The sequence below is a fragment of the Anoplopoma fimbria genome, chromosome 8, assembly GCF_027596085.1.
Source record: "Anoplopoma fimbria isolate UVic2021 breed Golden Eagle Sablefish chromosome 8, Afim_UVic_2022, whole genome shotgun sequence".
Taxonomy (NCBI): Eukaryota; Metazoa; Chordata; class Actinopteri; order Perciformes; family Anoplopomatidae; genus Anoplopoma; species Anoplopoma fimbria.
Window position 1 is genome coordinate 18,684,905 of NC_072456.1, and position 14,434 is coordinate 18,699,338.

A 14,434-nucleotide genomic window follows, 5' to 3' on the forward strand; every position below is an offset into this window, starting at 1 on the left:
GGACAGGAAACGTGAGTGTGTAACGCTCTTCTCACTTACAACAGCTACATTAAGCTGCAACGAGATAGCTTAAGATGAGCGGCTCAGTGATAGGTTGTGGTTTTAAAAACTAACCCCCATGAGTGCCCGTCTGTATCTTTATCTGTAGGAATCTAAAAAGGAAATTATAAAACATGACTTGTGTAGTTAGAAAAAAGCCTTCCTGTGTTTATAACAGTTGAATCAGTACCACTTGGTGGTTAAAGCTTTGCTGTATCTACAGTCAATAGGGAAAGATTCTTATTAAAGTCAGGCTTTTTGTTTTATTGACAAGTTTAACAGTTTAACTTGGGTCAAATATCCGCTCAGTTTCTTTTTTTGACTCCTCCATGAGTAATATAAATTACTTCAAAGTAAAGGACACTCTTGACTGTTCTTCTTAATAATCCCAACCCAATATATTTGCATATTAATCACACCAGTAGCAGCAGACATGTGGTCTATTAGCGTGTGAATGTCACAGTGAGTAACAAAGGTTTGCATGGCTTGAACGAAGAATGAGCAACGAGTGGGTGAGGACTGGAAAGTGATTCTTTTTCTTCTCATGTATGTATCTCTTTTGTATGGCAAAGGTTAATCTCAACTCACACAACCCGAATTTACTGAAGGTCACATCACCAAACTATATCAATATGATCTATCATTACGACATTCACAGTCCTGCTAAGTGTCCAAACTGTCTGCTTTAGATACAAGTGGGTAACATTTCTAATTTCACTCTGGACACACAGCTAAGGCTAGTACATTACCAGGAACTTCTAAATCTAGAGTGTCTGAATATTTGAATACATATATGTGGGTGTTTAAGTGTTTAGGCAGATGGACATCCAAAGTCAAAGACTGGAGCCTTCGGCTGAAACTGATATCCAACTATCAGAGGATCCCCATGTTTGTACAGAGGGCCCAATGAAGGTCAGTGGGGGTGAAAGGTCGAGACCCCCTCCTGTCCCTCCTCACCTCTCATTCTTCTCTCTGGAGACCAGACGAGACTTCTCCAGGAGATACTTCTCCACCACAGCCCTGCAAGACAGAGAGGACGAGAGGGAGGGGGGGCGGGGGAGTAGAAGAGGACAAGAAAAAAAGGGGAAGAAGAAAAAACAATGAGGATGAATCACTTAACACAAAAGGTCACTCAGCTCTGTCCGTGTTGGTGTGTGTGTATGAGTGTGTGTGTTTTCAGGTCATATTAGAAAGTGGGCTGGTAATAAAAAATGAGGGGAGGGGCAGGAGGGGAAGTGAGGACAGATGGTCAGAACAATCAAAGAGTGAACAAAGCGTTCAGATACGGTCAGATGGATTGTCGCACATCACATCGCAACACACACACACACACACAAAACCCACATCGCCAAACAGACAGACAGCTATGGCATTAATTAATTTATTGTATACTTTAGATGGATGTGGAGACTGAAAGTCTCCTGCGGGGGTAGAGGTATGCTTTCAGACCACTGCAGTCATGAGATGTGCACTAAAAGCAGCGGTATTTATGCACTGCATCAGGCCAAGGCCATAAAGTTGTCTAAATCAGATTTTATAAGTAACAGTTGTTTTTTCTATAGCCAGGCAAAAAACAAAACTGACGCCAGTCCTCATGGCACACTAAGAATAAAGCTGTGCTGTGAGAAACACAGTTGTGTCCATCTACTAAAACTGCAGCCACAACTATATAAAGCTCAATTGACACCAGCTTCATAGATCTACGCCTCATATCTGCTCATTTGAGCTCTGTTTTTCTCAGAAAAAAAATTGTGCTGTGTGATTTGTTGTAGGTGTCGTGGTTTCACACACAATTTATTTTTATTTTTTTACACGCAAGTTCAAGATGTAGTATATGTGTAATGAAGTATGAGATGTTTTTGACAGGACAAAGCCTTTAGGCGCTCCCTGAGTAACTGACAGGAATTCACATTCAGCTGTCCCTCTCCTCACACACTGATGTCTGTCTGATAAATACCTCTTGAACCAGTTTGAGGCGTCCCGTACGGGCAATAACTGTCACAAAGGCTTTCAAAACATCTATGAATATATAAAAAGGTACAGTGCATGTGGGCTCTCACTTCTTATTGAAAAACCTAAGCAGAAGTCCCCCAAAACTAGCCATCTAAACTGCTTGTAAATGTATCCCGTATTTCAAATGTGTCTGTACAATTGGAGGCATTTTGATTCAGGGAACCTGTTTCACACCTAAACCCACTACAGGATACAAAACAGAAAAATAGAGCAGTTGTACTCGCTGTCTCTCATATCTAGATCATGACATATGCATGTTACAGTATGTTTGTACACATATTTTCAGGGGGGTTCTGAACATTAAGGGCTACAGCAGGAGACAATATGTGAATGTGATAGCTCCCTAAAATGAGTCCTTGTCTCTTCATATGAGCTGATCGAATGGAGAACAGTGTGCACCTGCAGGAACGTTGACAGGAGCCTCTTTTCAGAAAAGTAAAACAAAGGAGCCAGCCATACTGTACAGTATATCTGTCAGCATATACCAAAGAGTAGGAGAAGTCTCGCAACACATACATTAAAAAACATACAGTGCAGGCGTCTCTCACTGACAAACCACCTCACTTTTCTTTTCATTGTTCTGCTCAGATCCCAGTGAGAGAGATTAGCCGGACAGAGACCCCCAAAGGACTCAGAGAGCGACAGTTAGAGAGAGAATCAAAACAGTCTGTCAGTTAGACGGTCCGCTCCGAAAGCAGAGCGTAGTAGAACAGCAGCCTTCCCTTTTGTTAATCTCCTCTATTGACTGTCTGAATGGCTGCCACTGGAGATGGAGAGATAGACAGGCAGCCTTTGTTAGGACTACAGAGCTGAGCTGTGAAGTCGCTCCGATACACCAGCACGTACACTGATGGTAAACTATGGAAGGTGTTTTAGGTTGAATATACTCATAGTTCTCAGCATTTCATCGTCTAAGAGGGTTCATTTCGTGGGAAGGAAAAGCCTCAGCCAGCTAAAATCAACTCTACTGATTAGATAACAGACCTCTCTCAGGGTAAGCAATTCAATAGAGCATGATGACACCTGGTGCCATTAGGGGATAATCAGGTTGGGGATGCCCAGTTACTGTGGAGATGAGCAGCTTTGGCCATTTACACGTTTCAAATGAAATGTTATTTCTAGTATGGAACGCATGCATACACACCAGTGTTAGAAATCTTATCCTGTTAGCCTTTAGCATTTAGAATATTGTACCGATAAACAAATGTACATTACATGTTTATCTTTTTATAAAGACCCTGTATTGAGCAGCTGTTCCCTTCTCTTGATGAGGAAATGAGGAAGTGACAAAGCTGACTAGACTTTGATATAGCTCCTGAACAGAGTCTGACTGCTGAGAAAAAAGGAAGGACATGCTGGTGGAAGCAAGTTTCAATATACACACACAAATTGCACAGAGGAGGATCCACATGACCGGCCAGAAAAAGAGCAAAGAGGAAGATATCAGGCTATAGAGAGGTGGAAGACCCTGACTCTATACAGGAAGAGGATACAGAAACAATGGGTAACATATCCCTGTATGGTGTTATACTGCAGATTAAGGTAACATGGCTTGAATAAACTTGGTTTGAGGCATTGTTGAGAGTGGTTGGTTGCAAAAAAAAAACACACACAAAAATAAAAATACTAACACATGCACCCACTGTTACTCACCCTCTGACTACTCCACTCTCCAGGTAATTCACCTGGATGAATTTACCAAAGCGGCTGGAGTTGTTGTTGTGGGCTGTCTTGGCGTTCCCGAAGGCCTGACAGAGACAACAGAAGGAGACAGAAACACGGGGTAAGTGTCAGGGTCAAAAACATGCAGTGCATTACCTAATCAACTAACAACTCCTCAAGATTAATGTAACCTCACTTTGGATGCGTTTCCTCAACATTTGTCTTCATCTTTTCTTCAAATTAACCAATCAAATAACAGTTTTTTTTATGTTAAAGATAACATTTCAAAAAATGAAAAAGGGAGCAGGATGACAGCTTACAATTTTGGTCCAGGAGTAATGTCCTGGAGACCATATCAGGCCTGATTTTAAGATTTTAAGTCTTGGCTGCTTCACTTCATCTGGTAGCTGCATCCATTACTGTCCCCAATTTTTTTTTTAAATCTTTTCCTGCTCATTGTTGATGTTTTGAGACTCAACTGTGACCTCTGTTGAGTTTTAAAACAGGGAATATGGAGTGGCCTGCACATGTGTCAGCCCCCTTAATTAGGTGAACAACAATAATAACAAATCACAGTGACAACAAAGAAACTAGATAGTCAAGGGGTTAAATCTTGTTTTTTAAACAGCAGCTGAGATGGCAGACAGGGGTGGGAATGTGTGTGTGTGTGTGTGTGTGTGTGTGTGTGTGTGTGTGTGTGTGTGTGTGTGTGCATGTTGGGAGTCTTAGAAGAGGGGGCTAGCATCATCCATCAAGAACTTTCCCCTCATTCTCTTGTTCACTCTGTGTGTGTGTGTGTGTGTGTGTGTGTGTGTGTGTGTGTGTGTGTGTGTGTGTGTGTGTGTGTGTGTGTGTGTGTGTGTGTGTGTGTGTAAAAGAGAAATAGAGAAAGAGGGCATAGGTCAGTGATGATAAATGAGGTTGGGACATCAGTTCGTCTGTCTAGCAGAGTCGGAGACAGAAACAGAGAGGGCCGGGGTTTCTCTCCAGGCTTCAGACTAATGCTGACCCAGCCAGGGGCAGGCAGAGCCCAGCTACCAGGCCTCACTGAGGGGCCCCGTTTACTGCATTGATAGGGTAACAGAATAGCACTCTCTTTTCTTCATGATGCCCATGCTCACATGGTTACAGATAGACACACACACACACACACACACACACACACACACACACACACACACACACACACACACACACACACACACACACACACACACACACACACACACACACACACACACACACACACACACACACACACACACACAACAAAAGGCCACAGCAGGGGAAGTTGACTCAGTGCATGTTAAATAGGAGCCACATTGAATCTTCCAAAGCAGTTGCAGGGTGAATTTGATACAGTGGAGTTGAGGCCGATTGGACTTTAGGGGACACAAACACGCGCCTACAGGGTCTGATTGAGATTCCTGAGGATAAACCGTTGACCTACTTTTAATTCCTGCTGCTTAAGTAGACCTGCAAGTTTTGCATTACCTCTTTTATTGTTTTACTAGAACTTTTCTAATCCCTTTTTACTGATTGTGCACAATCTTTGCTTTTTAGTCCACTGCACTTAGCAATATATTAGTTTTGAGACCTGAGGGAAGTATGTGGCAAGAGTTGTTGCTTGTCGATGGATGATGCAATAGATGCTCAGTTGTCTCTTATCCAGGACCAGAATTATACATCTCCAGCCTCACCTGGACTTGCTCAGACAAGACTCTTACCCACCCACTCACTCACTCACTCACTGGGCTCACACCCCCACACTCTCTCTTTCTTTTTGTAGGTGTACTACACACACATTCAACCCGCTTTTATTATTCTATGTGTATGTTTAGTTGTATGTTAAGTATGCATAAGTAAACGTGTTAAAAAACATTTATTCATTCAGGTGTTTCCAGTGTTTCCAGAGTACTATGCCATCACTTCTGTTCCAGGTTTGAGGGTCAGCAAGTGTGTTTTGGCACTGATACTCCAAAGTGTCTCACTGCTCAATGCTGCCCACTGTTACCAGTAATGTTCTGCTCTCCCCCACTGCACAAACCTTACAGCCAAGAACACAATAAACCCTGGGAAATCTCTGCAAAGCCCAGGCGGCTGCGCCATGGAGGGAATGCTAAACATGTCACAGCATCATTCGTATTCGAACTTGCCCATGAGCGGAAAGATCTGATTGGCTGGAAGGCTCAGGTATGGGGATGCGGACGGCTTTCCAAAACCGTGTCCATGGAAAGGTCTTATGTGCCTTCTTACAAATAGAGGCTGCTTTCAAAGAGTTCATGGAAGGAACAGAAAAAAGAGGGAAGGGAGAGTGAGAAGTATAGAAAGAGAGACAAATAAAGCAGAAGGGCTCAGATATCTGCAGTGTGTACATATCTGCATGTTGCGGGTGTACATATCCAGTGATCATTACATGACAGACAATTCTGTCTTGACTGATTCCGCTCTGTGGTGACCGGGCTTCTCTGGCAGCCGGCTCCCCTGTATATTTCCACTTCAACTGAGCCAGACTTAGTCGTATGAAGTCTCACATCCCCATTCAGACCACTCACCCCCCACACACACACACACACACACACACACACACACACACACACACACACACACACACACACACACACACACACACACACACACACACACACACACACACACACACACACACACACACACACACACACACACACACACACACACACACACTTCTCCTTACAAACCGAACTAGGGGAGTGTCTCTAAAACAGTGCAGTTTATGAGTTGTTTGTCTCAACAAGCGAGTGGGGCAGAGACGAGAAAGTATAAATTGCATGCTAATGTTTGGCAAACAAACAAAAAACTCTGTGTAAGGAAACAGTCTGATGTTGTGAACAAGATTAGACTTTCATGGAAAGAACAAATTAGATGTGCCGCCGACTCCTAGGAAAACAAATTTCTACACTCAGAGTTGTCAACTTCTCCTCGAGCTGTGTGTAGTTGCTCCTATAAGTCAGTATTTTTCTTGCATAATTACAACATGCCTCTAAAATTGACAGAGAAGAGAAAAACTCTTGTAATCAGTTAAAAACAAACATACAGCTGGTGCTTTGGTACCAGACCTTATCGCTATGACACTGAGGCACTGCTGCATCCTTTAAAAGTAAGCGGTTCAAAAGAGCTTCAGTTTAACGTTTCCACAGGCCCTGCCAAGGCCCCGACACCGACACCTCACTACAGCATGGATACACTCACAAAGGGAGTCTATATAGTCCAACCGCCACAAAGAGAGTTCCCACATTCACTGAGGACAACGCCAGGCACCCGTGTAAACATTTATCAAACTCCTAGGAGGATATGCTCACTCACTCAGCTGCAAACACTTTACATCCACAAATATATTAATCATGTTCTGGAGAACCAAGCAACACCGTTATAAAACTATATAATCACTGATAGCTGCAATATTGGGGCAAAACACCAGTGGTTGCTTAGCAGAAATAATCACTGTTTGTTGTCCTGAATGTGAGAAATGCTTTGGTAAAAATCACATGATGTTGGCAGTGATAGAATGCAACCACGTCTCTGCACAGTTCCTCCTCTATGCCTGGCCTTGCTTCAAGCCGCCACTTTATCCCACCAACTACTCTTAAACCCCCCGAGCTTAACTCAACTGAGTTGTTAACAAAGAATGGATTCTTTGATGTACAATAACGCCGTCAATAGCGCTCGGAGGGGCTGCTGCTTCGTTTTAATAACGGTGAATGTTCCAGTGATTGCTGTTATACTGAACTGCATGAAGGTCAGAAACTAATAATATTTCTATACTCTTTCTTTCTTGTCTTGCCAAGAATGAAATGGCAGCTCTCTGTGTTAAGGGAAATTACTTGTAGTTCACTAAAATTGTGCAGAGATAATGGGTGACACTTTTCACACTGCCAACGATTTGCATATACGGATGTTAGCTGATGAAAAGGATAAACCATCATTCAAACAACAATTAAATTCTTAATCTTTTTGCCAAATATCTACTCATTCTAGAGTCACAAATGTGGGATTCCCCGCTTTTTTGTGTTTTATATTGTGTTAAATTCAAAATGTTTTTGTATTGGACATTTTGGCCGGACAAAACAAGCATGATGATGTCACTTTGGGCTCTGAGAAATTGTCATTTTTTACTACTTATATTCAACAGATTAATTGATAACAATTGTTAGCTGCAGCCATAATGATTTAAAGATTTACATATAGAAGACAGTAATTGATGAAGTTCATGATGACACAATAAAGCTTGTATGAAAAGTATTAGCCCTGTTATCACATGACAGCAACACAGCAGAAACTCCACTACAGTGGAAAATAAACTAACTTGTCTTGGATGCCAGCATAGTGGAAATAAATCAGCAGAAGTGGCGGTTGGGAGAAAAAGAATGTTATTGCTTCAGTAGGCAGGGATTGATAGTAATGGATGATGATGGTTGTTATTATTAGCAAAGGTTGGGAAGCAGATCAGATCCTTCCATGCACGATCTTTGAGGCAAATGCTATGTGTAACTGTACAGGCGATCAAAACAATAATGTAAATGTCTCATGGAGAAGGGATAGTTCTGAAGTACATTTAGCAAAGCTCATCATGAGACAAAAAAAAAAGCTCTGAAGAGGGAAGTCATCGCTAACCAAATTTCAGTTTCATAATAAACTTCTTAAATGTCTATATTTTACGGACAGAGTCCAACAATACTGATGCATACACAAAAACAAAAACTAACTTGAATTGACAAGAACAGTTGACGCATACAGAAAAAACAGATTTCTACAGTGCATATCACAATCCATGTTGAGCCCAGTAGGAACCTGAGGCCTACAGCGTACTTTGTGATTTATTAAACTAGTGCAAGAATTTCAGCAATTCTCATTTTCAAGACGTGTTCAGTCTGAACATCACAAACCACACAGTAATTTCAACATCAAGAGTATACATCATGTGAAATGTCACAACTGATAACTGGCTCCCCTACTGCACATAAAGACTGCAATGTGCAATTGCAAAATTAACTATGCAACTGTCCACTCATATAGTCAGTCAAATTATAACTTTTCTGCAGTTTTTTTTTTTTTTTTTTTTACATGTAACTCTGTTAAGCCTTTTGTATTTGACATGTGCCTAAAAAAAATTACTGGCATTTGCAATTTTACAATACATTTAGCCCTATTTGTGACCTTGGCACTCGATATGTTAAACAGTGATTTTGTCACATAGACTTCTCAGTGTAAACCAAATGGCGGTAAATACAGACATAATTATTACGCCTATTGTCCAGTAGCAGTTTGCATCTTCAAAAAGGTATTTTCGTGATCTCACAGGTTTTGTCTGTCTGGAATGAGAACATCTTTGCTTGGGCAAACCCGAACATTTAAATAGAGTTTTATGAAACAGCCTAAATTATTGATCTACCCCCTGTATGCATACATAATACAAGGAAAAGTAATGAAGATGTCTGAGGTAAAAGGTTGGAATAGTTAGAACAAAGTTTTCTAGAACCAGTTTGTCTCATCTTGTGGTCTGGTGTTATACCAGATTGGAGTCATTTCAAGCAGCTCCACCCATGTCTAGATGGGTACCACATCAAACCTTAGCTTGTGGTGCGGTCAGAGTACCATGAATAGACCCTGAAGTGGCCTGCAGCATGCTGCTACATGTAAGCTGTATTTGGCCTGTAAGGAGCAGCATATTCCACTCATCAATGTGATTCTGAGTGTGGTATGATTACAGTAAGGCCTTTGTATATTGTGTGTGTGTATGTGTATGTGTATGTGTATGTGTGTGTGTGTGTGTGTGTGTGTGTGTGTGTGTGCACGCGCATGAAATGAATGACATGTGTGCATGACGCAGTGACTCAATCTCAGTAATGCCAGCTTTTCCCAGACTCATGTACAATGCCACCCAGCCTGACCAAATATAACTGAGGAATAAAGAGGTGCTCCCAATATGCAAGAGATAAACAATGGCTCAGCAGACAGAATGGCCAGCTAGTCCTCTGCACTTCCTGAACAATACAATACTTTGGTGTAGCCACAGCCCTCAAAAGCCCTAAGCTAACAGCAGAGAGAACTACCGCTGTTACTTCCTGTGTCGTAACTGCTTCCTGTTAAAAGGGGTTCCGGATGATAGGAACTTCCTGTCTGAAGTTGTGAGACAAAGTGGCATGGAGGAGGCTGGGGACATAGAGGAGTTAAACAGGAATCTGCAACAACTAGGAGGCTTTAGTTAAAAAAGCTTTGTATTATCTCAGGTGTGAAGATGATTTTCTCTCAAGTGAATAACATCAAACTGTCCATCAAACTGTCCATCAAAAGCTTTTTATGCATGAGCAAGAACCTTGATATTGTCAGAAAACAGCTTTTTTTTTCACCTCTTAAATTGGCATCATGGTACGTTTATCTTTTTTCTTTTATCTTCGGAGGATCCTGAAAGTTTGAGTCAAGCTTTTATCCCAAACAAACTATTTGACTGACAATACACTGCTTTCTGATATTGCATGAATTAATGATATGCTGTTAACTCCTTTATTAAAGTTGCTGTGAGGAACTTTATACTGTTTATGAAACAGTCTCATTTTAATACTGATGTCTCTATATGACCTACATAAGTAAACGGGACGATTAGCCAGAGGATTGGATATTTCTATATAGTTATTCTAAATGCTAGTCATCTGTGCCAACGGGTCGGATTCTGCACAAAATCGTCAGACCCTGCTGCAGTAAAATGAGAGGTTTTTTCATACAGGGACTCTGGTACTCCGAAACACTAACACTTCTGTCCACAGGGACCGCCAAAATCAACACAAAATGTATCTCTTAATCCCGCAGTTATAAAGTTGTCAACTGGCCAAATTTAGGTATTTTGGTACATAGATGGTAATCCATATCAATCATTAACTCTAGTGTTACTCAAACATATTTAAAAAAACATAAAGTAAATATTACTTTAACAGGCTTCTGATAACAATTGGACCAACTTGATCTTTACTTCCCTATGATTAAGAAATAACTCCAAAATATTGCCTGCAAGGTTTCATCCAACTCTCTACAACAGAGGAGGGCCCAGAGACATTAAGCATGCATAGCCTTCAACGCCTGGCAAAAGAAAACAGGGAAACCAAAAAAAAACCCATGCAGCAGAGGATTAACCAGTTAGACCAGTTCCCAAATGACATACTCATTCAGAGCTGGTGAGCTGTTCTGCAGGCGGAAGTCTTATTTGTTTAAGCTGCAGAAAGTATTAAGGACGAGCTCTCCTTTACGGGCATTATTTTCAAGACAAAGGAGGAAAATTCATAGAGGAGAATACAATACAATACAATATGTAATAGAAAAAAAGTGATACAATGAACTAAAGTAGGACAGCAGCTTTCCCACACGGTTTCAGGTTGGGGCCATTCAATCTGCCAGCAACAGAGCACACAGTCAGTTCAGCCCTATAAACCATGATCTCATCTCCTCAAAATGTGTGACCCAGGCATGAAGACCTCCCCTATAGCTTTAGGACACACACACACACACACACACACACACACACACACACGCACACACGCACACCCACCCACCCACACTTTCCAACAAACTGAAAAAGACCCAATAAAACCCTATTTTTCAAAGTAGAAATTCCTTAATGTTCTATAAATATCTATAAATAGCGTATAGCTCCATATATAAGGCCTTAGATGGAACTTGTCAGGGAGTAACCACAAGAGGTAGACTGTTTGTGTGAGGAGAAACTGCAGGGAACATCATTTCAGAGGACTTATAGTCTCTGAAGTGTATTTTATTTAATGTCAGCCATTTTATGAGCGTGCTGCTAAATTTTGTGGGTGTTGTCAAAACTGAATATTTTCACATCATGAACAAACTACGAGGGTCTCCAAGCAGGTAATAGTATGGAAAATCGTTTACTGCAGCTGCCTCTGCTTATGCAGTTATGCCAACTGTTCTGGGTAAAATGCAAATTTAGGAATTTGCAAAAATTCTGCAAGGGGGTATATTTACAGCCGTTCAACTGCCAAGATGATTGGCTGACTGGTTGCAGATTGAATCCTAGCTCCACTTCCTCTACGGACCAGGACAGCGAGGACCGAACCCGTCTCCCTGTCTGCCCCTGCATCCCCAGCTCTGGAGCAGGCTAACACACACACACTCTGCATGCTGAAAGGAGTGAACAGCAGAGTGGCGGTGTGTCTGCCAAAGGGACCAGAACTCTGCTGATGGAAGGGAAAAATCTCTCCACACCCCCCACCCCCCCTGCCCCCACGTTTTCTCAATCACCCGCCTGGAACCAAAGACTGACAGACTGACACACATCAAGGGACCAACGCTGCTGCTCTTATTCAAACGCATCTGAATGCAGCGGTAGTTCTGTGAGTGAAGGCTCCAGTACTGAGTCAGAGGGTCTGGAGACGACGGAGGGTGACAGATGATAGATGGATACACTGTGCATGCAATGTAGTCTTGTGTATAGCTTGTGGCCGGTTCTATTTCATTTTGTTCTGTTCCATAGTATTGGGTGTTCCATTGAACTTACTTCCACAAATCAAGGGGTTTCACTTTTTTAGCACTGGTTCGTACTTAAAATTAACCGCATTCCACATACAGCTTTTCTGGCTAAAAAGGTTTCATTTTAGCCACATTATTGCGAAATAAAACAGAAAAATGTGAAGAGGGGATTTACTTCCAGATCCTGCAAGTAATCGGTTCCCAACACCAAGTAGGACTACTGAACTGAAACCCAGTGCTCGGATTTCCGCTTTTTTTGTCTACATCGTACTGAGATTATTGTGCAGAGATCCAGTCCTTCCATATAACTCAAATCACTAACATGCATCCAGATTACATCGCTGACAGGAAGCACTCATACGTAATATGACCTAGGTCACACACTTTCATGCCACCCAGTACAACACACACACACACACACACCATCCCATGCACACAACATCATGGTTAATCCAAAAAAGCCGGAACAGCAGGGCAGTCTGATGATCCACAGTGTTGAAAATATGCATCAAAAGTACACTCTTGCTTATGAGAGAGCATGAGAGTGGGAGTGATGTGGATGCTGAAAATGACTTCAGAATAATAACCCTGCTTGAGGTCTGACCAGAGGTAAATTCTTCCATATGTGAAAGTGGAGGAGACTCCGTTTCTAATTACAGGAATGAAAAATAAACAAAATGAAATCAACTCTGTTCTCTGCCATGTAGCTCAAGGATTTAACTGAGAAACAATACTGTTTCATAACTCATCCTTCATGATGCAACCATTTTTTTGTTCAACAACGTAAAAGCTAACAGATGTCTGCTGGTCTGAATGTATTGGTTTGTGCCTCTTTTGTTAGCAAACACAGAGAGCTGTACTTTGCATTGAGCCCTAGGTATTTAACCTTCTGCTGCATAAAGATACACTCAGCAGCAGTGACACAAGACTTAACTCCATGGTGACGCCCCATACAGTATCTGTTTCTAAATGCATAACTATTCAAGTTACTCCACTTCACTGTTGAGGGCAAATAGGGCAAACAATTGAAACACATTTTGAATGCAAAACGCTTCAGAGAGGAAAGATGGTTATTCTGGTTTGGGTGTTTCGTCTGATTAGCGGTGCCTTTTTCTGTGTATCAGTGAGACAGTTGCTCACGTTGGTTAGTCAGAAAACTAAGCAAGGGAGACACTCTGTCTGTTCAGACTCAGTCGAACAGACGGTTGGTCAGTCTGTCGGTCCAGAAACAGGCCTGAACGCTGTGCACCATTATTAGCAACCAGCTGGCCTCACATATTTACACTGCACTCATAAAAAAAAAATCATGTAAAACTTATTTAGTGAGTTTTCACGTTTTATTGATATATATATATTCTCCCAATAGCTATCAAAATGAGTAGCTTACACAACGTTTTGTATTAGTTTGTCAGTAGGATTGATTCAGTCTGTCCTGTCAGAGGTTGCAGAGAGCAAGTACGTACAAGCACTTTGTTTCTCACAGACCAGAAAGCAGGAAGAAGAGCAGTCAGCTGACCGAAACGGCAACCAATAAATATCAGCTTTTGGTCAACAAATGTTCCAAATGAAATTTAGGCTGTTCATATTCTAATAGTCAAAAACAGAACTCACGATGTTAGGCAATCAGTTAACCAAAGACAGCAAGAATGCATTTCAAAATAAGTTGGAGATAGAAAACAAAAACAAAACCACACTATCTTGACTAGATTTCCACAGCATTTTCGAAGGCAAGGGGCCGCATGAAGGGTTAATAAAGCAACTTCCCATCCTCTTTTTCATTTCTTCTTTCTGGGTAGACCATAGTCTTTATGTTAAAGTCTTTTACACAACACACAGACTTCCATATGTCCCACCATCAGCCCACGCAGGGAAGTGCAATGGGGTCACAGCCTGAAAATACATTTGTACGGTACTGTATGGGACCCGATGCTTTCATGGGATGTTTTATCATTCAAAACCACTGAACTAGAGATAATTATTGTCCAATAAAAATGATCTAAAAATATAACCTAGTGTAATTTGCATCCTCTGCCTATGTGTGTGTGCGTGTGTGTTTGTGCTTCAGCATGCCATAGCAACGTGACGAGTCACATTTGAGGAAGTAATGTCATCGTGGGATATGACTTAATATAAAGAAAAATGCATTTCACACTTGAAAAAGGACAGTTCAGAAGTGTGAAATGCTGTAACAGAT

General features: G+C 41.5%; 1 protein-coding gene across 1 annotated transcript in view; it reads right to left on the minus strand.

The window, feature by feature from the left end:
* LOC129094190 (unconventional myosin-IXb) overlaps positions 1–14,434 on the minus strand; it is a 56,102-nt gene that overhangs the window by 21,480 nt on the left and 20,188 nt on the right. The window contains exons 5-6 of the mRNA XM_054602263.1: positions 3,706–3,800; positions 997–1,059 (exon numbers count right to left, since the gene is read on the minus strand). Coding sequence (XP_054458238.1) covers positions 997–1,059; positions 3,706–3,800 — 158 coding nt within the window. The remainder of the gene's footprint in view (positions 1–996; positions 1,060–3,705; positions 3,801–14,434) is intronic.